The 23,599-nt window shown below is 46.0% G+C and overlaps 1 protein-coding gene across 1 annotated transcript in view; it reads left to right on the top strand.

The window, feature by feature from the left end:
• CPNE8 (copine 8) overlaps positions 1-23,599 on the top strand; it is a 934,223-nt gene that overhangs the window by 564,172 nt on the left and 346,452 nt on the right. The window contains exon 10 of the mRNA XM_069229743.1: positions 895-936. Within this exon, the coding sequence (XP_069085844.1) occupies positions 895-936 (42 nt within the window). The remainder of the gene's footprint in view (positions 1-894; positions 937-23,599) is intronic.

The following is a 23,599-nucleotide window of genomic DNA, read 5'->3' as shown; positions in this document are numbered from 1 at the left end:
CAGAACATTTAGTGATTATCACATGAGGTATTCTTTTTTGGTTTATACTTTGTAGGTGTTCCGATGGCCTGTGAATTAAGGGCCCATCACCACTAGGAATTTTTGCTTATTGGAAGACCTTGAAAAGCATGTTACCCTAGTGGCAGGAACAGTGATTCTTTTTTTTGATGTAGTCATGCTCTCTTGTAGCACTCAAATAAAGTTTACTCAAACTTGAGATTTTTTTTGTGAGCAATTTTTCAAGGCCGAGGTTAAGTTATATACTTCATTTTTTTGTCTTCTTGTATTGAAAAACAGGTTATTAATTGAAAGCATATTTATGAAACAAACATTCTCAACATTTTAGAAGACACAACTTTACTGGAACATGGGTTTCTTAAAGATGCCTTATAATAATTCATTCCATACATTGAAATTCTGAATTCATATAATGATGTGAGTCGGAATGTTAGAATCATGACCATCATTCAGAATGCTGTGTGTAAAACACTTCTATGTGATTTTATTGCACACGTGCCATCTGCTACCTATTAATGAATTAGTTTCATGTATTTGTATATGCACTGTTTACTATGCAATAATTTACTCTTTTTAAATCTCTAAATCTGTCTAAAATATTCACTCCCTGTGTAGATTTCCAAGTATCTGTCAGACCAGTTTTACGTTTTTCTTCCTTGTAGGATACTTCTTGTGTTTGTTTGTGCCTTACTAAATAATGCTTTTAGTCTTTCTAAACATTTTAACTGACTTTAATTTAAATTAATTTGCCATAATTAAGGATTGTTGAGACAATATAAAGTACATATACTATGAGTTATGTAATTTTGATCCTAGGATGTTTTAAACAGCTGTCCAGCTTCTTAAAAAATGACAATCAAAATTTTATCTTCACAGAACAATCAAAATAGAAGTATATGACTGGGACAGAGATGGCGGGTAATGCAAATGTTTGTTTTTCTTAAGTTATTTATTTCACTGTTGCATTTTTCTTGCTATGACATAAGTGTCAGAATAAAAGTGGCTGCCTTTAGGATATGTTTTAATAGCATAGCCTAAATGTTATTGAGAAGGGGTGGCTAAATGTTTTTGGCTTACTTTTATATATAGTGAATATCTCCAAAAGGCATCAGAGTGCTCTGTTAAGTAATATGTACATACCGATATATTCACAATAATCAGTAAATGGTATAACTGTACAAAATGATGTATACTTCCAAAACTTTTAACATAATGCAACAAAAGAAAGGTTTGATCAAACAAATTGTGATTATGATACAACAAATGATGATAATAATTGTAGTTATAAAGTGGGGCAGGTATGTATACTAATTTGTCAGAAGCATTACAATTGCCCCAAAACTACACAGAAATCTGACATAAATATACTGACCATTGAACAATGAACATTGTGTAACTGAGTTTGTTAGTTGATTTTAGTGAGGTTTTGGCATCCCAAGTGAGTGAACAAATTTCAAGTATTTTGAAGGTAGTAGAATTACACAATTATCGAAAGATGAATGCAGTATCATGGACCATAAGGTATAACTTGAAATAGAAATTCATTTGAAAAATAGGGGGCTGATAAGTAGTCATGGCTTGTACAATTTAGAAAATTAAGTGCCTGATTTAGCATTTGTCAGACGTGTTCTCTGTCACAAATGTATCAGAGCATAAGTCTGCCTTATGACAAGTGCACTAGGAGATAAAATACTTGTAATGGTGCAGATGGGATATTTGTTTGGTATGTGTCGGCATACCCAAGCTGCTAAAATCTAAATCAGGGCTTGCTTACGATGCTGCTCAAAGCCAAGACATTTTACATCTTTTATGTACAGAGAGTGATATGAAATGGTGTGAACTGGATGAAAAGAGTTACTGATGTTAGGGGTACAACTGATATGTTGTGTTTTGGTATTATAGAATGGGAGAGATTCATCATGTTGTAGGGAGTTTTGCTCTCCTGAAATTCAGCTTCTGATGGATACAACTACCTGTGCACGTCGGCGAGGACCTCACAATTGCCCGACTACACGCGGCTCCGTGTGACGTCATCGTGGCAATAAGAGGTCCTCGCCACCGTGCTGACGTCAGTTCCCTTTTTTCCGTGCCTTCGATAACGGTTACTTTTCTGTTACCTGTATCGTTAGCTCTTCGGAAGGGATACTTTGTGTATTTCCAGGATGTCGGCTCCGAAAAAGTCGGGTTTCACCCATGCAGGGAATGGGGAGGTTGCATGTCTGTGATTGATCTGCACAACTATTGTCTTTGGTGCCTCATTTCCGATCACGACGTCCAAGAATGCGGATCCTGCCAAAAGATGAATCCGAAGGCATTGAAGGAACGCGAGGCAAAGCTTTTCTTGGTGAGGTCCAAGAAGGAGAGGAAGCGGAACCATCGGTCCTCTTCTGGAAAGTCATCCCATAAGAAGCGATGTCATCGTGACTCCCGACGTCGGTCCAGAAGTCGTTCGGCGTCTAGGTCTCCATCGTCCGGGCGCCGTCAGTCTTTGAAGTCGTGGAGCCTCAAAGTCATCTGGCTTTGACGGTGCATCCTGAACCTGAAGAGTCCAGCACAGTGCCGGCACCAGCTCCACAGGCTTATCCTTCGTTCCCGGCTCCGGGTACGGATCCTGCGGCATTCCTTAATGTCATGTTTCAGATTTTTCAAAATATGGCTCCGGGAGGTGGTGCGCCAGCTGGCCCCACTGGCCCCTGGCTTTTAATCTCGGCCTTCCGGCTCCATATAAACAGACGCCGTTTATGCCATTTTGTTCGGCTGGAGATTCAAGTCAGTCCCCTGTGCCGACAGTGCAGCCCTCGACGTCGAGGGAGAGACCTTCGACCCCAGCGTCTCAGGTGATGGAGCCGAGAGATCTGATGTTGGCATCGGATGTGGGTGCCTTCTCCATGGCGCTGATGGATCCATCAGTGGCGTCTGGTGAATCCGGAGAACCTATATGTACACAAAAAGAGAGCAATGGGAGTGTTGCTAGCCCACACCGCCTCCCTATAGAAATTATATCACCACTAATGGTGTGGGGTAGTAAGAATTGAAAGTCAGACTAGGTCAGTCTTTTTTCAGTGATGTTAGTAAGGTCACTGTAGATCCTCAGGTCGGGACGTCATAGCTGGAAAAATGTCCAGGCTAAGGGGTGCTGTGTTGCCTACAGGGGGGTGGGGGATTTCCCTTACGGACTAGGTGGTCTCACACACATAATAGTGTCTTGCTTCATCATATGACCACCTAGCCCCACCCAAGTAAGATGATACTACTTGGGCGGACTCAACCTCGTGGTTAAAAGAACCCGAGGGAGTGCTGAAATTAGACTGGCTGGATAATTACATTGATCCAGAAGGGGTGAATACTAAAAATACCAAGCATGTCACCAGTAGCTTCTGCTAATTTTAATAAAGGTGCATGCTGGTAAGCCTAAAACTAAAGGGAAAAGGCTCGTAGGAGAGTAATGTCTCTTGGAGTCTAAAAGAAAAAGTGGATGACCAACATGTTTCTGCCCTCACTCAGTGCTGGTAGGTCAGGGGCATTCGTCAGGGTCGGAGCACACGCAGTAAGTGGGGTGCTCAAAAAGTGAAAAACCTATATGGCCTACCTGAACGGGTAGTTCACGATGGGGTAGGCCTGTAGTAGATAAGAATCAATGCATCAATGGATCCGCCACTATTAATTCAGAAGATATATGAGGTGAAAAACGTGGCAAACCACTGCAAAGCACACAGCAAAATGTGAACAATACGTGCCAGGCACTCACACACACATGCAAGTGGGACTTACCCCAGGGTAAGGGGCAATCTGCCTCTGGTCTGGCTAGTGCCGGGGGGGGGGGGTTCCCTTGTAGTCACACTCTGGGGAGTTAAAGGGTTAAGGAGGAATACAGGTGAAGGGTCATGAAAGGGAGGAAGAATGCGCAAGACATAAGGGAAACATAAACCACGAGTGGGAAATATAGAAGAGAAAGAAGCTAAAGCCAGGGGAAAGACAAGTGAGAAAAGAAAGAAAAGACAAAGGGGGTAGGAAGGAGAAAAGAAGAAAAGAAGAAAGAAAGAAGGAAGGGAAAGAAAAAAGAAAAAAGAAAAAGGAACAGAGAAAAAAAGAAAAAGAAAAAGAAAAAGGGGAAAGAAAAAAGGGGGAAAAAAGAAAAACTGGGAAAGGAAAAAAGGGAGAAAGAGAAGGGGTAAGAAGGGGAACAAGGGCTGCTGAAGGGAGGGAAAACAGGGGAATGGAGGGAAAAGAGAAAAAATAGAAAACTGGCCCCCAAGGGGGCCACACTTACCACTCCAAAGGGAATACCAAGGGGGGTTACCTACATGCCGGAGCCAGGCCGCTCTGATACTGACTGCATGGTTGTTCTGAAATATATGTGGACCAAGAGCCAATCGGCAGGGGGCTCCGAGCGGGATCTAATTAAGAAAATCAGGTGTATTGGGCGTCCTCGTTATGGGACCACGCCCTGTATCCGGTCGCACCCCCTCGGGGGCTGTGCCAGAGTGAAATGCTTGAGTAAGCTGCCCGATCGTTGAATAGGGCTGTCATAATTAAAGCCGCGGGGCCGTTGTGCCAGAAAGGCCCGCGGGGTGGGAGATGCCCAGCAGTAGAGAAGTAACGTGTATAGATTGAGCGTCTGCACCGCGATGCAAACCTATTCAACGATCGGGCAGCTTACTCAAGCATTTCACTCCGGCACAGCCCCCGAGGGGGTGCGACCGGATACAGGGCGTGGTCCCATAACGAGGACGCCCGATACACCTGATTTTCTTAATTAGATCCTGCTCGGAGCCCCCTGCCGATTGGCTCTTGGTCCACATATATTTCAGAACAACCATGCAGTCAGTATCAGAGCGGCCTGGCTCCGGCATGTAGGTAACCCCCCTTGGTATTCCCTTTGGAGTGGTAAGTGTGGCCCCCTTGGGGCCAGTTTTCTATTTTTTCTCTTTTCCCTCCATTCCCCTGTTTCCCCTCCCTTCAGCAGCCCTTGTTCCCCTTCTTACCCCTTCTCTTTCTCCCTTTTTTCCTTTCCCAGTTTTTCTTTTTTTCCCCCTTTTTTCTTTCCTCTTTTTCTTTTTCTTTTTCTTTTTTTCTCTGTTCCTTTTTCTTTTTTCTTTTTTCTTTCCCTTCCTTCTTTCTTCCTTCTTTTCTTCTTTTCTCCTTCCTACCCCCTTTGTCTTTTCTTTCTTTTCTCACTTGTCTTTCCCCTGGCTTTAGCTTCTTTCTCTTCTATATTTCCCACTCGTGGTTTAAGTTTCCCTTATGTCTTGCGCATTCTTCCTCCCTTTCATGACCCTTCACCTGTATTCCTCCTTAACCCTTTATCTCCCCAGAGTGTGACTACAAGGGAACCCCCCCCCCCCGGCACTAGCCAGACCAGAGGCAGATTGCCCCTTACCCTGGGGTAAGTCCCACTTGCATGTGTGTGTGAGTGCCTGGCACGTATTGTTCACATTTTTCTGTGTGCTTTGCAGTGGTTTGCCACGTTTTTCACCTCATATATCTTCTGAATTAATAGTGGCGGATCCATTGATGCATTGATTCTTATCTACTACAGGCCTACCCCATCGTGAACTACCCGTTCAGGTAGGCCATATAGGTTTTTCACTTTTTGAGCACCCCACTTACTGCGTGTGCTCCGACCCTGACGAATGCCCCTGACCTACCAGCACTGAGTGAGGGCAGAAACATGTTGGTCATCCACTTTTTCTTTTAGACTCCAAGAGACATTACCCTCCTACGAGCCTTTCCCCTTTAGTTTTAGGCTTACCAGCATGCACCTTCATTAAAATTAGCAGAAGCTACTGGTGACATGCTTGGTATTTATAGTATTCACCCCTTCTGGATCAATGTAATTATCCAGCCAGTCTAATTTCAGCACTCCCTCGGGTTCTTTTAACCACGAGGTTGAGTCCGCCCAAGTAGTATCATCTTACTTGGGTGGGGCTAGGTGGTCATATGATGAAGCAAGACACTATTATGTGTGTGAGACCACCTAGTCTGTAAGGGAAATCCCCCACCCCCCTGTAGGCAACACAGCACCCCTTAGCCTGGACATTTTTCCAGCTATGACGTCCCGACCTGAGGATCTACAGTGACCTTACTAACATCACTGAAAAAAGACTGACCTAGTCTGACTTTCAATTCCTACTACCCCACACCATTAGTGGTGATAGAATCCGGAGAACCTGTCATGACGCCTTCCCGGCACCATTAACTGACGTCGTTCCGCTCCATGTTGACGCCGGGGCTCGAGGCCAATTTGAGGTCACGTTGAAAGGCCCTTAGACTTTTAGATGAGAGGGAATATCAGCAGCAATTCCTCGAAGAAGGGGAGATCACTGATCCCCAGGGTGACTTCCCTGGGTTGGACACAGCAAGTGGTCTTGATACCTCTCTAGGGTATGGCCTGGCCTCCCCTGGTAAATAAACAGAGGAGGCAGCCTCTTACCACTCTGTTATTAGCAAGGCCGCAGCATTTCTGGATCTTCCTTTACCGACGGTGCAGGTGAAGACCAACCTTTTGTCTGAGGTTTTGCATCCTGCTGCAGCCATGGCGGATCCTCTTCTACCATTTAATGAAGCCCTGATGGATCCGATCGCAGAGGTTTGGAAGAAGCTTATTTCCTCTTCGGCTGTTAGTAGGTCGGTGGCCAGGCGTTATAGATCTGCACCTGGGGACCTGGAGTTTTTATCCAAACACCCTTCACCAGAGAGCTTGGTGGTGCAAGCATCCTGCTCTTTGAGGTCGGCCCTGGTTTGTTTCCGGGAGTACCATCGGACCGGGAATCCAAGTGGATGGACCAATCGGCCAGGAAGGTGTTTTCTTCTTGCAGCATGGCTCTAAAATCTGCCAATGCAACATGAATTCTGGGCAGGTAAATCCATGCCATAATGGATGCGACGAAGACTGTACTTCCGGGCATGCCCCAGGACTTGCTTAGTCTTCTTTCGGACGCTCAGGCGGCGGCTACGCAGGTTATTCAGACAGGGCTGGATACCATGGACTCTATTGCAAGAGCCATGTGGACTTCCGTTGCCTCCAGACGGCATGCGTGGTTACGCACTTCCGGATCTTCGACAGACGTCCAGTCTATGTTGCTGGATCTGCCCTTTGATGGGGCAAAACTGTTTGGTTCAAAAGCGGACTCTGCGCTAGAGCGCTTTAAAGAATGTAGGGCCACAGCTAGATCTTTGGGACTGCAGGCTGCTTCTACCCCATTTCGATCTTTTAGACGGCTGCATGTTTTTGGAAGAGGTGCTTCCTTTTGTGGGAGATCACAGCAGCCGGGGCAGCAATCCTCCAGCCTCCCATATCGCTCATACAGGGGGCGGGGTAGAGTCCGCACAAGAGGTGCCACCCACCAGCAGCACCCTTCCTCTTCCTCTGGAGGGTTACCTCAAGGAAAGCAGCCCTTGTCCTCTTGCCATTGTTTCTCATACCTCTCCGGTAGGGGGGAGGCTTTCACTTTTTCTCCCCATATGGGAGTCCATAACAACAGACTCTTGGGTCATCAGTTTGGTGAGAAGAGGCTACGCCCTTCCCTTTCGGGAGATTCCTCCTCCTTCCCTCCCTGTCCTTCCTTTTGTTCAGAAGATCATCTCCTGCTGTTACAACAGGAGATTCTCTCCCTATTATTGAAGGGTGCAGTGGAGTTAGTTCCAGAGAAAGAAAGGGGTCAGAGGTGTTATTCCAGGTACTTCCTGATCCCCAAGAAGGATGGTCGTCTGAGGCCTATTTTGGACCTGAGGATTTTGAATTGGTTCCTCAAACAGGAGAAATGAAAAATGCTGACTCTATCACAGGTGCTTTTGTCGTTGGACAAGGAGGATTGGATGGTGTCGGTCGACTTGCAGGATGCTTATTTTCACATTCCCATTCTCAAGTCGCACAAAAAGTATCTCCGGTTTGTGGTAGGATTGCTGCACTACCAGTTTGCGGTCCTTCCTTTTGGTCTTACTTCCGCACCACGGGTCTTCACAAAGGTGATGGCGGTTGTTGCAGCACACCTCAGGAGGAAGGGAGTAGCAGTATTCCCTTACCTGGACGATTGGTTGATCAAAGCTGAGTCTCCGGGGCTTGTGTTGCGTCATCTGCAGCTGACAACCCAGTTGTTGTTCAGTCTGGGTTTTTCAATAAATGTGCCCAAGTCTCACCTAGAGCCCTCTCAACGTCTCCTGTTCATAGGGGCAGTACTGGACATTGAATCGAGCCTTTCCTCCGCCACAGCAGATATAGGACATTCAGGCGTTGGTTCCAGTGTTTAAAGAAGGAGCGGTAGTTTCGGTCCTCAAGGTCCTTCGTTTGCTCGGTCTGTTTGCTTCTTGCATTCTGTTGGTCACGCATGCACACTGGCATATGAGGGCTCTTCAGTGGTGCCTCCGCAAGCAGTGGTTTCAGCACAGAGGAGATCTCTGGGAATCGATAAGGATCTCCAGAGACACTGCAGCGGATCTCCGATGTTGTGCTGTGGAAGGCAACCTTTCTCAAGGGAAGCTGTTCTTGCAGCCAACTCCGGTGGCCACGGTGATAACGGATGCCTCCACCTTAGGGTGGGGAGCTCATCTGGAGGATCTGGGGATCAAGGGTCGTTGGTCTCCAGTAGAGCAGAGGTTTCATATCAATCTGCTGGAGCTGCGGGCGATTCGTTTGGCCCTCAAGGCCTATCTCCCTTCCCTTCTCGGTCAGTCAGTTCAGATTCTGACGGACAACACGACTGCAATGTGGTATATCAACAAACAGGGGGGTGTAGGGTCGTACCTTCTTTGCAGAGAGGCTCTGCAACTCTGGTCCTGGGCTCGGGACCATCGGCTTTGTGTAGTGGCAAACCCTTTGGCCGGGGTCCTAAAGGTACGTGCGGACAAACTCAGTCGCTTCTTCTCAGATGACCACGAGTGGCGTCTGCATCCAGATCTAGTTCTTTACATCTTTTGGATGTGGGGTTTTCCCCGGATAGACCTCTTTGCTACTCGGGAGAACGTGCATTGTCCGTCGTTCTGCAGCCTTCAGTATCCGATACAAGGAGCGTTGGGGGGCGCGTTTCAGATGTCCTGGTGCGACCAGTTGCTTTGCGCGTTTCCTCCCATACCCTCAATTCCTCGGGTTTTGAGGAAGATTCGCCAAGACCCGGCCCAAGTCATTCTGATAGCTCCGGATTGGCCACGAAGGGTGTGGTATGCAGAACTTCTCTGACTCTCACTGTACCCGCCGCTCCGTCTCCCTCTCAGGGCAGACCTCCTCTCGCAGGGGCAGGTTCTACACCCCCACCTCCAGAGCCTGCACCTTCATGCCTGAAGATTGAACGGGGCAACCTTAGTTCCTTTTCTTTCCCACAGGAGGTGGTGGACTTTCTTTTATCGGCCAGATGACACTCCACCAAGTTGGTCTATGCAAGTAGGTGGGCTCATTTTGTTCATTGGTGTGGAGAGAAGAAAATTGATCCCTTAAGTGCCCATCTTTCTGATGTTTTGTTGTTTGCATTGTCATTGGCTCAGCGTGGTTGTGCTATGGCCACAGTTAAGGGCTATCTTTCTGCCCTTTCGGCTTTTTTATATCTTCCAGATCTCCCTCTCTATTCAAATCTCCTTTGGTTGTTCGATTTTTGAGGGGACTTACTAATAAATTTCCTCCCAGCCCTTTTATTATGCCGCAGTGGGACTTGAATTTGGTGTTGACTTTTTTGATGGGCTCCCCCTTTGAGCCACTTCATTCCTGCCCATTAAGATATTTGTTTTTCAAGACTGTATTTTTGGTGGCTATCACGTCGACTAGACATGTTAGCGAACTGCAGGCTCTTTCTGCTCACCCACCTTTCATCACTTTTTATAAGTACAAGGTGGTTTTGAGGACCAGGGCGGCTTTCCTCCCCAAGGTGGTGTCTCCATTTCACTTGGGACAATCAATAACTCTCTCGACGTTCTACCCTCCTCCGCGTCCATCTAAGGAGGGGGAAAGACTCCATCGTCTGGACCCTAAGAAGGCTCTCAGTTTTTATGTCGACAGGACGAGAGGGTTATGGTTGAATGAACAACTCTTTATCGGATACGTGGGGAAGAGGAAGGGGAAAGCCGTCCACAAGAGAACGCTCTCCAGGTGGGTCGTTCTTTGTATTAAAATATGGTACTCATTGGCAAAGAAGGATCCTCCTGAGGGGATCAGGGCTCATTCCACCAGGGCCAAGTCAACCTCATCGGCTTTGGCCAGAGGTGTTCCGATGGTGGACATCTGCAAGGCTGCGACATGGTCTTCCCTCCACACCTTTGTGAAGCATAATTGTTTGGATGCGGAGGGATGGCCATTTTGCGCGGTCGTGCTGCAGGATTTCCTGGTTTGACCAGACGGACACCCTCCTCCGAGGTAGTACTGCTTTGGGACTCTATTCATTAGGTGAGGAATCCACAGGTAATTGTATCCATCAGAAGAGCAAGTTACTTACCTTCTGTAACGCTTTTTCTGGTCGATACATTAGCTACCTGTGGATTCCTCATGGTTCCTCCCGCCTCCCTGTTGTCTGTCTGGTCATGCCAGGATCGCCTTGGGTGTGCACTTCAGTGCTTTAGTTTCAATGTTTCTACATATGTATATATGTTTATAGTTCTAATTCAAGTTATTTTCGAGTTTGCAAACCATTCATGTTGGTATGTGCCCTTTTTTAAAGAATTGTGCAAAAGTTTTTAGATGAAGATTCTCTATATAGTTTATTCTTGTTAATCTTAAAAGGTGTAGATTGTCGATGTTCTTTATATGTTTCAAAGGCACGTCAAAAATGGTGTGAACTGACGTCAGCACGGCGGTGAGGACCTCTTATTGCCACGATGATGTCACGTTGTCGCCGCGTGGAGTCGGGCAATTGTGACGTCCTCGCCGACGTGCAGAGCTGGAGAGAGAAGTTTCCGTCGAATTCTGCGCATGGGGAGAATTCATTAGGTGAGGAATCCACAGGTAGCTAATGTATCCACCAGAAAAAGCGTTACCGAAGGTAAGTAACTTGCTCTTTTATACTAGTACTGTGGTGTGTAAGTAGGAGGAGTTTGTATTTAATGCACACTGTTTCATATCAAGATCTTACTTGTATTGTTAGCCTTTCAGTGACATAGGAATGGGTGCTGTATGATCACACTGGTTTTTCCTCAAGTAAAAGCATCCTTCCAAATAAGAAACTAAGATTTTCTGCTCTTAGAAGGAAAGTACAGCAGATCAGATTGCCAAGACATTTTCTCATTGAAGAACTCCTCATATATGGCTTTGTAGTCACACTGGATGGGAAGGAAAGGCTATTTTGGTGGTTAGTTTGACCAGTTTGAATATTTTTTAGAACCTTTTTTTCTTTCAAAAGTTTTGTTTTTATGTAAGTGGCTTTGGTGTTATATATCTAATGTAACATCTCATGGCTGTTTTGATATTTCACGATTAGACATAGAAGCACTGTCTCTTTGCATTGTACTGCTATTTCATCAGTCCTGAGTGAGTTTACTTTCTCAGTCATGCTCTCTGAGAATTATTAATGAGTGTTTGTCGTCTTATTTTCTGTAGAGGAGTAGTATTATTACAATCATTGCTCATGTGTCAGCTGCAATATGTAGTGATGGAGCTCACATCATGGTTTATAAAGAATGTGCTGCATTCAGGAAGGGATAATCACATTTCACTGAGATTTGAGCATTAACATCCTCAAGATATAGGCCAGAATCAGAGTTTATGAGGGCAAGTCTCAAGATTGCTTTTTAGAATAATTTTCATGTTTAAAAATTGGTTTGGCAGAAATGAGGTTGCAATTTATTAAATTAAAGTTCTACACTGAGTTGTTGCATTTCTTTCAATATATTTATTTTGTGTGGTGGTTACAAGGATTGCAGAGACTGTGTCTCTGTGTATTAGTGGCAGTATGATGGAGATATCATGATTTGTGGAACTGTTTACAGAGTGGTACTTAGAACCTGATTTAGATGTTGGTGATATTGGTCCTGCCATCGACTTCAACTGAAAACACATCCGCCACTGTGATGATCTGCCCACTGTATTTAGATGTTGGTGGTCCCATAGCTGAAACCCACATTCGAACTGCCTTCTCCACCAAAAAACACCACCCAGGTTGATGGCGGGTGAGTGAGAAGTGGATGCTGGTGGGATCCCAGACACCCTTCTTGCCTTGCAGATTTGAATGTTCCTTACCGCCAAGCAAAAAGTGCTAGTCCGCCCTCCACTTCTGAGTTGGTGGATTGGGGGGAAAACGGGGGTGAAAACTCACCTTTGTTCCTCATTCCACCTCCGTTTAGGACAAGAAATGCCTGGACAAAACCTGCTGTCATTGCGGTTACTCTCCCACAGAGAAAACACGACACACTCCATCTCTGGACTCCCAGTAGAAATGTCTCTTTGCCAACGTATGTTGGCTGGGCATGGCACGAGAGGTCGGGGCCACTGTAGGCATTTATATGTCACAGGTATTTTTTAAAATCACTGTGACGTGCATATGTTGGGGACATGAGTGGATCACACATAGCTGGGGACACACTTGCACAACATGCAAATCACACACACATACACACTTGTCTTTGTGATATTCATTGCCAAATAAATGCTGGCACCACAATGACGGTACACTCCCACTTGACAATGTTGTCCAGGTGTTTTGGCTAGCTGTTGTGTATGTGAAGCTGGAGTGGGTGGTGTGGTTGTGTCAGTAGGTATGTCACTTGCATTTGAGACCAATGTTGTTGTGTATGTTGTTGCCATGTGACACATTCAGGTGAGTGTTGTTGCTGTGTGGCGGACATTGTGATGTGTGTAGTGTTTGCGTAGTGGAATGTGTAGTTGGTTTGGTTGTTGTGGTTGTGCCCTGTGTGGGTGCAGTGTCAACGGTGTGTGTGTTTCATGGAAGTATGTCAATGTGTGTTTTCAGCATGTACAGGTTGTGTTGGAATTGTAATGGATAATGGTGTGTGTGTGATGTGTTGAACAGGAGAACACACATGGTACAAGTCCATTACGTCCCGACGTCTCCCTCCATTAGCAATGCATCGCTAGTCCTCTGCTTGCAGAGCTGTAACATTTAAATACGGTGGGAGGGACACTGTTGACTTGATGGTCTTTTTGGGTGGAGAACCAACATGGCTTGGCACTAACACTGCTAAGATCTAAATCAGGCCCTTAGTCTATGCTTACTGTTTGACTAGAGTGTAGAGAAATTTCAGTTTGAAAACAATAAATCTTGTACTTGTATGTTTGAGAGTGTTAGTCATATTTTTAACTTAATGGTAGGGGGAACTTTAAATGTGTAAAGTTCTAACTTCAAGATGGGGAACTGAGGAAAGAAGCAAATATTCGGTCCTGATATAAGGCTAGAAAAAGAATGCTTATGGAGTCTTTCTGTAGAGTCAAGAAAAATCTGAAAATAGATGTTAAATGTTTCTAGATTACTGTCAGAGACTTGGATCTTAATGCCCCTGTTATTGAGTACTGAGATTATTTGGACTTTAAAATAAGATGAAACTTGATGACTCTGAGCATATGCATTTTAATTGTCTGAACTACACTGAACTCAATGTTGCACAAGTTAGCAAAAGAATAAGGTTTTTAAGTAATAACTCTGTGTTTAAATGTCTTTAGTAATTTTGATGGATAGGTAATTTTATAGGCGTGCTAGATTTGGTGAGAGGGCACCTATGAGTGTTTGAGTCAAGCATGGTGTGCAAATACGAGGCAAAGAAGGGTGGCTGAGCAGTACCAGAAAGCAATTCATCATACATAGCTGCTTAATCTACTTTGACACATATGATGCCCACATACTAAGTTAAGTTCTGATCATTCGTATTTGAATCTTGGGCAGAATGTATGCAGACAAGCAAACTCAAATTCGCTAGCTCATAGCTTGGAAAACATATACAGAGATCAAAACTTTGAGTCTTGAAACTGACATTTTCTCTCCAAAAGGTAAAGTAATTTTCCAAACTTCACTTTAAAGCAGGGGTCACCAAACTTTTCAGTATGAGGGCAACACCGTATCATTTACAAATATTTGCAGCCACAAAAACATCAGTTTAATAAATGAATAAATACAATTTAAATTAATAAGGTTTACTTTGATCTTTTTTAATTTACATTATATGATTCAGAACAAAAGAGAAATGTGGCAAGTAAAAAGAAACAATGCCATGCTTAGATTGAGAAATGATATGCAATGAGTAAAAATGTCAAACATTAGCAAATGCTCTGACAAAATAATCATTTAATTAACTATATATGACAACAGAAGGCCAGATATAATTCTGTAGAGGACCAGAAGTGGCCTGCGGGCCGTAGTTTGAAGACCCCTGCTTCTGAGCATTCTTCCATAGGTATACTTTCTTTTCAAAGTCTGAATTATAGGATACAATAGCAATACACCAGATGTAAACCATCAGATGTCTACATGTACAATGCTTGAACTCTTTGAGGGAAGTTGGTCTTTATCCTTATTTAGAAGTGGATATTTCAGATTTTCAAATTGATATCAAACATGCCTGTGCAACTGGATGATAAGAACACATTTAGGATTACTTCATTACTGTTTCATGTTTCTTGTTTAAAAATGCCAAAACATGGATTGAAACGTAAATACACTTGTAAAGAAAGGGCCAGATTTACTGAAGGTTTGGGGAGGCACAAATTCTATGATTTGCTAAAATCTAGGGTTTGGTGACCACAAAAACTTTTTGTAATGTACTTACACAATTTTGTGATTCTGAAATAGTTTTGTGAATTTGCTAAATATTTTCTCAAACATTTTATTGATTTTCACTGTATTTAAACACTCATAACTCCAGTATTATAGTACTGACACATATAGTGCAGTAGTACATTGCTTGGTAACAGTCTCCCAACTCCCCTCTCCCACACCCCTATCCTACTCATATTCTTCTGCAACACCTTTTCAATTGCATTTGATCAACATATCTATAAGCAATGACCTGGACTTTAGCTTTTATCTGGTAGTTCTGTAATATTCTCTCTAATCTGCCTGCCCGCTGGCCTGGACCCAGCCTATTTCTCTGTGGTGCCGTTCCTACCTCTGCTTACTCTGATGGAGGTGTATCTGGGGCTCTAAACTGGTCACTCTCCCTTGCCGTCCTCCCTCTGGCTCTCTACCATGCCTCCCGGTCCTTCTGTTCCTGCATTCATATCTGTTATTTCACGCAGCTCAATCAGCATCAGTGCCCATGCAGCCAAATCATCCTCTAGTTTCTCATTCCTCTGCCTGTGTTTCAGCCTGACATCTTCCTCCACTGCCCATACCGACATATCCTGAGCCAGTCTTCATCTCTGGGTGGCAGAGCACCCAACCACTTTATAGCGATTCAGTAGTCCCAGTAAAATGAATTTGTGGCTAAGGTTCTTCTTTGCTGTTGTTGGAATCAGACCCAGCAAAACCGCCAGCAGCATAAGTGGTATCTCCCAACCAGTGGCTCTGTTTTGTTTTTCCACTGGTTCTCTCCAAAAGTGTGTTACAAATGGGCTTTGCCACCCCACTTGGAAGATCCGCTGTGGGAGCCATGCAGCATGCACATTGGTCCGGCCGGGTGGTATAGATGTAATGCAAAGTCTTAGACTAAAGATACACCTGATGTGTATGGTTATATTGTATTAACTTATAAAGTGCATTGGAGCTCACTGTTGGTGCCCCGCATGGACTTTGTCCCAGTCTCGGGTGGACAGGGTTTCTCCCAGTGCTCCCTCCCATTTCGCATGCACTCCTGGGGTTAACTTAGGTAAATCCTCTCCCAATACATACAATATATGTGATAGCAGCCTGCGGCCTCCTGCCATTGCCAGGAGTGTTATCAGATTCTGCAGGGATGGTGGCTTCTCTGGGAAGCAAGGCCAAATCTCTTGTGTCATTGTGGATATCTTTATGTAGTGCAAATATTGTCCCACACCTAGCGCGAATGACTATTGCATCTTCCTGTGTAATAAACTGGCCTCCAAGATATACATCTCCCACAATTTCACAGCCTCCATCTTTCAATTTCTGTACTCACACTATGTCAACCATTTATGAAAATGGCCTTAGTTTCTATATGGGGATATCTGTCACATGTGGGGCTCGTCTCATTATCTTTTGACTGCGCAGTCCCATACCCAGCATACCTGATGTATAAGAAAGGGTGCGTCTGTGTTCACCTCCGCTCCACACATCAGCAATGCTGGGAGCATCTGGCTACCATGTGATCCCTTCAAGAGATTCTTTCCCCAGTTGTCTGCTATGTCCAGTTGGTGAGCTGCCATATAGTAGAAGTCTGTATTGGAAATCTCAATTCCACCTCACTCCCAGGTTTGCCTAAGCAAGGGTAGTCCTATTCATTTCTTCTTATTGGCCCATAATAAGTCTAAGATCAGACTTTCTGATGGATACAACTACCTGTGGATTCCTCACCTTATGAATTCTCCCTTGCGCCAGCATCCGACAGAAAATCTTCTTCCCAGCTCTCCACGTCGACGAGGATGTCACAATTGCACAGCTCTACGCGACTCCGTCTGACGTCACCGTGCCAATAAGAGGTCCTCGCCGGTGTGCTGACATCAGTTTCCTTTTTTCCGTGCCTCCGACGCTAACGGTTTTCTCCTAACTCTCGCTACTGTTGAAGGTGATCCATCTTGTTTCTGGTTACAATCTTGTTTCTGGTTACAATGCCTCATCCAAGGAAATCGGGATTTAAGCCATGCCGAGAGTGCAGGGGTCGCATGTTGGTTACTGACCCTCATGATGATTGCCTTTGTTTGAGCTCCGAGCATGACGTTGAGCAGTGTTTATCCTGCCAGAGCATGAATACTGAGGCTCTGAAGGAGAGGGAGGCCAAACTCTTTTTGGCCAAGGCGAAGAAAGGACATAAAAGTCATCACAGGTCCTCATCTCACACTTCGTCGAAGAAACACAGGAGGCGACGTCGTCATGACTCTCAGCGTCGCTCAGCTCGGAGCCATTCAAGGTCCAGGTCTCCATCTCGGCGGGCCGTGCGATGTGGGAGGTGAGTCTGACTGTGACTCCACAACCTAAGAGACCTCAGGCTTCTCTGGTGCCGTCAGTCTTTGAGGTAGTTGCACCTCCAGAGAGTCCTCAATTTTCACCTGTGGCACAGGATTCGGATGCTCAGCAAGTGCAGGTGCAACATGGAGATCAGCGGTATCCTGCCTTTCCGACTCCGTGAGCGGATCCGGCGGCATTTTTAAATGCCGTGTTTTCTATGTTTAATGCTATGGCCCCTGCTGGTGCACAGACTGTTCCCACGGCTCCTTCAGCGTTTTCATTGGGCTCCCCGGCTCCCTACAAGGCAGCTCCGTTTATGCCCTTCTATCCGGCTGAGGGTGCCGGTTCGGCACCAATGACGTCGCCTCTGGGACATACGGTTCCGATATCGTTGCCTTCTAGACCTACGGCGCCGATCTCATTACCCCTTCAGTCGACGCCGATGATGGAGCCTCAGGTGTCTATGGCGCCGAGGGGATCCGCTCTGTCGCCGGTTGGCTCCGGATAAGATCCAAGTCAGCCTTCTTCTCCTGTTCTGCGCCTTTCAGTTGTGAAGCCGGTGTCATCGACGTTGGCTAATTCTGTGTCGACGCCAAGGTTAGAGGCCAGGCTGAGGTCTTTGAGACTTTTGGAGGAAGAAGAGTAACAGAGGTAGTTGTTGGAAGAAGGAGATTGTGGAGCCCTTGGGGGAATATCAAGGGCTGGATTCGGCCAGTGGGCTAGACACTTCCCCTGAATGGGACCTTTCTTCTCCAGGGGAGATTTTGGAGGAGGCGCCCTCTTTCCATACTGTAATTAGGAAGGCGGCAAATTTTTGGGATCTTCTGTTGCCTGCTGCAGAGGTCAAAACAAATATCTTGACTGATGTCCTGCACCCTTCTTCTACTTCGGCAGATCCATTGCTTCCATTTAATGATGCTCTGACGGAGCCTATCTTAGAGCTAGGGAGGAAGCCTGTGTCGTCACCTGCTGTCATTAGATCTGTGGCAAGGAGGTACAGAGTGGTGCCTGGGGATCGAGGATTCTTATCAAAACATCCTACCCCTGAGAGTCTGGTTGTTCAGGCCTCTTGTTCCACACTGTCTGCACCAAAAGGATGGAGCAGTCAGCGAAGAAAACTTCTTCTTCTTGCAGTATGGCCTTCAAGGCAGCAAATGCTACCTGTGTTCTGAGTAGATATGTGCACGCCCTGATGGATTCAGCTAGGGCTATGGTTCCGGACCTGCCGCAGGAGGTGCAGGGACCATTTGGAGAACTTCTGTCGGATGCTCAGGCTGCAGCAAACCAGATAATCCAATCTGGTCTGGATTCTACAGACTCGGTGGCCAGGGTGATGGGTACCTCTATTGCTACCAGGAGGCATGCATGGTTGAGGTCCTCTGGCTTTTCCTCGGATGTACAGACTGCTCTCTTGGACTAGCCCTTTGATGGGAAAAAATGTTTTGGTGATAAAGCTGACTGCCTTAGAGCGCTTTAAAGACAGTCGGGCCACAGCAAAGTCTTTGGGTCTGCAGGCCTCCACTACTACCCCTTTCAGGTCCTTTCAGAAGTTCAGGGGGTTTGGGTGAGGAGCCATTTACCTTGAGAGACCCCAGTCCACAGTCCAACAGCCTACCAGCCTCCCTTATAGGTCCTTTAGAGGGCGGGAAGGGTTCGGACAAAAGGGGCCACCCATCAGCACCCTGCATCATCCTCTTCCTCTGGAGGGCAACAACAAGGGAAGCAGCCCTTGTTTTCTGCCCATTTTCAACCACACTTCAGCTGTAGGGGGAAGATGACATCTTTTTCTCCACGAGTGGGAGTTAATTACATCAGACTCCTGGGTTCTGAACATTGTGAGGAAAGGATATGCTCTCCCTTTTCAGGAGTTTCTCCCTCCCACCCCTCCCCGTCCCTCGTTTTGTTCAGAAGACCATCTCCTGTTGTTGCAGCAGGAGGTTCAAATCCTGTTGTCAAAAGGTGCAGTGGAGTTGGTTCCAGAGCAGGAAAGGGGTCAGGGCTGTCATTCAAGATACTTCCTGATTCCCAAGAAAGACTGTCGTTTCAGACCAATCCTAGACCTGAGGATTTTGAATTGGTTCCTCAAACAGGAAAAATTCAAGATGCTGACTCAAGCACAGGTACTTCTGGTGTTGAACAGAGAGGATTGGATGGTGTCTGTCGACTTGCAGGATGCTTACTTTCATATCTCTCTGCTCAGGTTGCACAGGAAATCTCTGGTTTGGGGTGCATTCGCAGCACTACCAGTTTGCGTTCCTTCCGTTTGGTCTTACTTCAGCACCTTGAGTATTTACGAAGGTGATGGCAGTGGTTGCAGCAAGTCTCAGAAGGAAGGGATATCAATATTCCCTTACCTGGATGATTGGTTGATCAAAGCTAAGTCTCCAGAGCTCGTGTTGCATCACTTGCAGATGACAACTCAGTTATTGTTCAGTCTGGGTTTTATGATAAACGTACCCAAGTCTTACCTGGCACCCTCCCAGCGCCTCCTGTTCATATGGGCAGTACTGGATACAACATTGAATCGAGAATACCCTCCACCTCAGCGGATTCTGGACATCCAGACGTTGATTCCGATGTTTCAAAATGGAGCGGTTGTTCCAGTCCTCAAGGTCCTATGCCTGCTCGGTCTGTTCGCTTCTTGCATTCTGTTGGTCACTCATGCATGTTGGCACATGAGGGCTCTCCAATGGTGCTTCCGCAAGCAGTGTTTTCAACACAAAGGGGATCTCGAGGAGTCGATAACTATCTCCAGAGATGCTGCAGCGGATCTTCGATGGCGGGCTGTGGACGCCAACCTTTTTCAAAGAAGGTCGTTTTCACTACCGCCTCTGGTGGCCACGGTCATGATGGATGCTTCCACTCTAGGGTGGGGAGCTCATCTGGGGGACCTGGAGATCAAGGGTCATTGGTCTCCAGTGGAACAGACTTTTCATATCAATCTGTTAGAATTGTGGGTGATACGTCTCGTTCTTAAGGCCTTCCTCCCGTCCCCTCGCGGTCAGTCAGTTCAGGTCCTAATGGACAACACTACCGCAATGTGGTATATAAACAGACAGGGAGGAGTGGGGTCATACCTTCTCTGCAGTGAAGCTCTGTGACTCTGGTCCTGGCTTCGGGACTATCAGATTTGCTTGGTAGCAAATCATCTGGCCGGAGTGCTCAACGTACGTGCGGACATTTTTGGGCCGATCACGAGTGGTGTCTCCATCTGGATCTGGCCCTGCACATCTTTCAGATGTGGGGTTTTCCAAAGATAGATCTGTTTGCCACTCGGGAGAACATGTACTGCCCGTCATTCTGCAGCCTCCAGTATCCGGTGCAAGGAGCTTTGGGGGATGCGTTTCAGATCTCTTGGTACAACCAGTTGCTTTATGCATTTCCCCCATACCCTTGATTCCTCGAGTTCTGAGGAAGATTAACCAAGATCGGGCTCAGGTCATTTTAGTAGCCCAGGATTGGCTAAGAAGGGTGTGGTACACGGACCTTCTCCAACTCTTGTTGAGCCCTCCGCTTTGTCTCCCTCTCAGGGCAGACCTCCTCTTGCAGTCGCAGGGGCAGGTTCTACACCCCAACCTCCAGAGCCTGCACCTTCATGCCTGGAGATTGAATGGGGAAACCTGAGTTCTTTCTCTCTCCCACCAGAGGCAGTGGATGTTATTCTATCGGCCAGGCGACACTCTACTAAGACTGTTTATGACGGCAGGTGGGTGAAATTCGTGGCTTAGTGTGGAGAGAAGCAAATTGATCCTTTGAGGGCCCACCTCTCCGATGTTCTGTTGTTTGCTTTAGCTTTAACACAGAAGAGTTGTCCAGTTGCTACGGTTAAGGGCTATTTGGCGGCAATGTCAGCCTTTCTTTGCCTCCTAAAAGGAGTAACTGATAGGTTTCCTCCCACTCCTTTTCATATGCCTCAGTGGGATCTGAATCTCGTTTTAACTTTTTTAATGGGGTCACCGTTCAAGCCCATGCATTCTTGCCCGCTAAGGTTTCTAGTTCTTAAGATGGTTTTTCTGATAGTTATAATCTCAGCTAGGTGTGGATGAGCTTTAGGCTCTTTCTGTTAAAGCCCCCTTTACCTTATTCTTCCCTGATAAAGTGGTGCTGAAAACCAGGACGGCTTTCCTACCAAACGTTGTCACTCCTTTTCATATGGGGCAGACCATTACCCTTCCATCTTTCTACCCTCCTCCTCACCCCTCGAAGGAGGAAGAGAGGCTCCACCATTTGGACCTGAAAAGGGCTCTCAGTTTTTATATTGAGAGGATGAAAGACTTTCGCCTGGAGGACCAACTGTTCGTGGGGTATTTTGGACAGAGGAAGGGCAGAGCGGTGCATAAAAGAACGATCTCCAGGTGGGTCATTCTCTGTATTAAGGTTTGCTACTCGTTGGCAAAGAAGGTTCCCCCTCAGGGTAATAGAGCCCAGTCCACCAGGGCTAAGTCCGCCACTTCGGCCCTAACAAGGGGGTTCCGGTGGTGGATATTTGCAAGGCAGCAACTTGGGCATCCCTCCTCACCTTCACAAAGCATTACTGTTTGGACTCGGAGGTTAGGAGGGACGGCCATTTTGCATGATCTGTATTGCAGGATTTCTTGGTGTAACCAGTCAGGCACCCACCTCCGAATGCGGTACTGCTTTGGGACTCTATTCATAAGGTGAGGAATCCACAGGTAGTTGTATCCATCAGAAGAACAAGTTACTTACCTTCGGTAACGCTTTTTCTGGTGGATACACTAGCTACCTGTGGATTCCTCACAGTGTAACCCGCCTCCCCGTTGCCTGTCTGGTTACACTAAGATGTTTGTTTTACAAGTGTATATAGATTTGAGTAATTATGTGGATATATAAATGATGGCTTTGATTCTATTGCATCATTCTGTTTTTATGTATATATGTATTAATTGGAGCTATTGTGAGGTCTGTTTTTCCCTATTCGCCTCAAAGGCACTTAAAAAATGGGTAAAACTGATGTTGGCATGCTGGCGAGGACCTCTTATTGGCACGGTGACGCCAGACGGAGTCGCGTGGAGCCGTGCTATTGTGACGTCCTCGTCGACATGGAGAGCTGGGAAGAAGATTTTCAGTCGGATGCTGGCGCATGCGAGAATTCATAAGGTGAGGAATCCACAGGTAACTAGTGTATCCACCAGAAAAAGCGTTACCGAAGATCAGTAACTTGTTCATTTAGCTCAGCGAAATAGTGCCAGAGCATCTTATAGAATGTGCCCTGTAGCACAAACAGGCATTTGAGGAGCCCCACCATATTCACAAAAGCCACCCTGCCCATCAGGGACAGAGGGAGGCCCCTCCAGAATAGAACCCATGCCCTCAGACCCTCCAGTACCTTGCCTATGTTAAAGTCTAAGAATTTCTGTTCCGTGTAGGCTATCTTTTCTCCTAAATATCTGATCCCCTTGGCTCCTCAAGGGAGCCCCAGCTGCTGGAGTGTCTGTCTGGACCCAGCTGAGCGTACCCATCAGAAACAAATGGGACTTATGAATGTTCACAAAGAGACCCCCACCTCCTTAAAGGCCCGAAGGGCATTTAGGAGTATGGGACTGAGATTCCAGACTCCGCATACACACCAAAGCATCATCAGCGTATAATGACCCCACATGGGTGGTATTTCCCACCAGGATCCCCCAGGGTCCCAGTGTTGGACACAGCAGCTCCACCATGGGCTCTATGACCAATGCAAATAAGAGGTGATAGAGGGCACCCCTTTCAGGGGCTTCCATGCCATTGAAATCTGGCTGACATACTGCCTGTACCTACCCTTGCTCCTGGGTCTCTGTATAATAATTTGACCCATGCTATGTATTGTGGGCTGAGGGCCACTTTCTTCAGCACTAGCCAGACGTATTCCCATTTCACAGAATTGAAGGCTTGTTTAATAGGAATGCAAGGGCAAACAGCCCCTCCCTCAGATGTGGTGCGTGGTAGACATGTGACAGATGTCTAAGATTGTCCATGGTGCTTCTTTGTGATATCAGCCCACACTGATCAGTGTGTATAAGTGTGCATGGCAAAATTTGATGGGGAATTTTCAAGAGGTATGTTTTGGGCTTTCCTTCCAAACTGCGAGTCCATAAGGAATGTATCAAACGTTTCTGATCACAATTCCAGTCATTACCCATTGATCAATAACCAACTCAAAAGTTCTAACAGAAACTGATTTGTAAAGGGGAAATCAGTGTAGTAACTTTGTGGTGAGAAAGCAGTGGTCCAGGAAACCATTGCCAACTCTCCCTGAAGCTTTTCAAAATAGGAAACTATTTAACAAAAAAAATCTTCAGCCCTCTTTCCTTTCGGGAAATCATACTGCTTAAAAAAATATTTTTCATTTTGATTGATGAGGGTCTTCTCTCCTATCCAGGCCACCTTAGCTGTAATTTTAGCCAATAATAGGGGCCATTAACCACGACCTATGTTATAGACATTAATTAGGCAGGTTGTTCTGTAACGTACTGAAGCTCCTTATTTTGTGAACTAACCTATTAGTACCTAGCTTGGTTTGAAAAAATTAGATTGGATTTGCCAAAATATGATGTGCAGTTTGCACCCATTTTTTTTAAACCAAGCTAGTACACATG

Source organism: Pleurodeles waltl, chromosome 4_1 (assembly GCF_031143425.1).
Source record: "Pleurodeles waltl isolate 20211129_DDA chromosome 4_1, aPleWal1.hap1.20221129, whole genome shotgun sequence".
NCBI classification, from domain to species: Eukaryota; Metazoa; Chordata; class Amphibia; order Caudata; family Salamandridae; genus Pleurodeles; species Pleurodeles waltl.
Note: the sequence above shows the minus strand (reverse complement) of the source record. Positions and strands in the feature narration are given on the sequence as shown.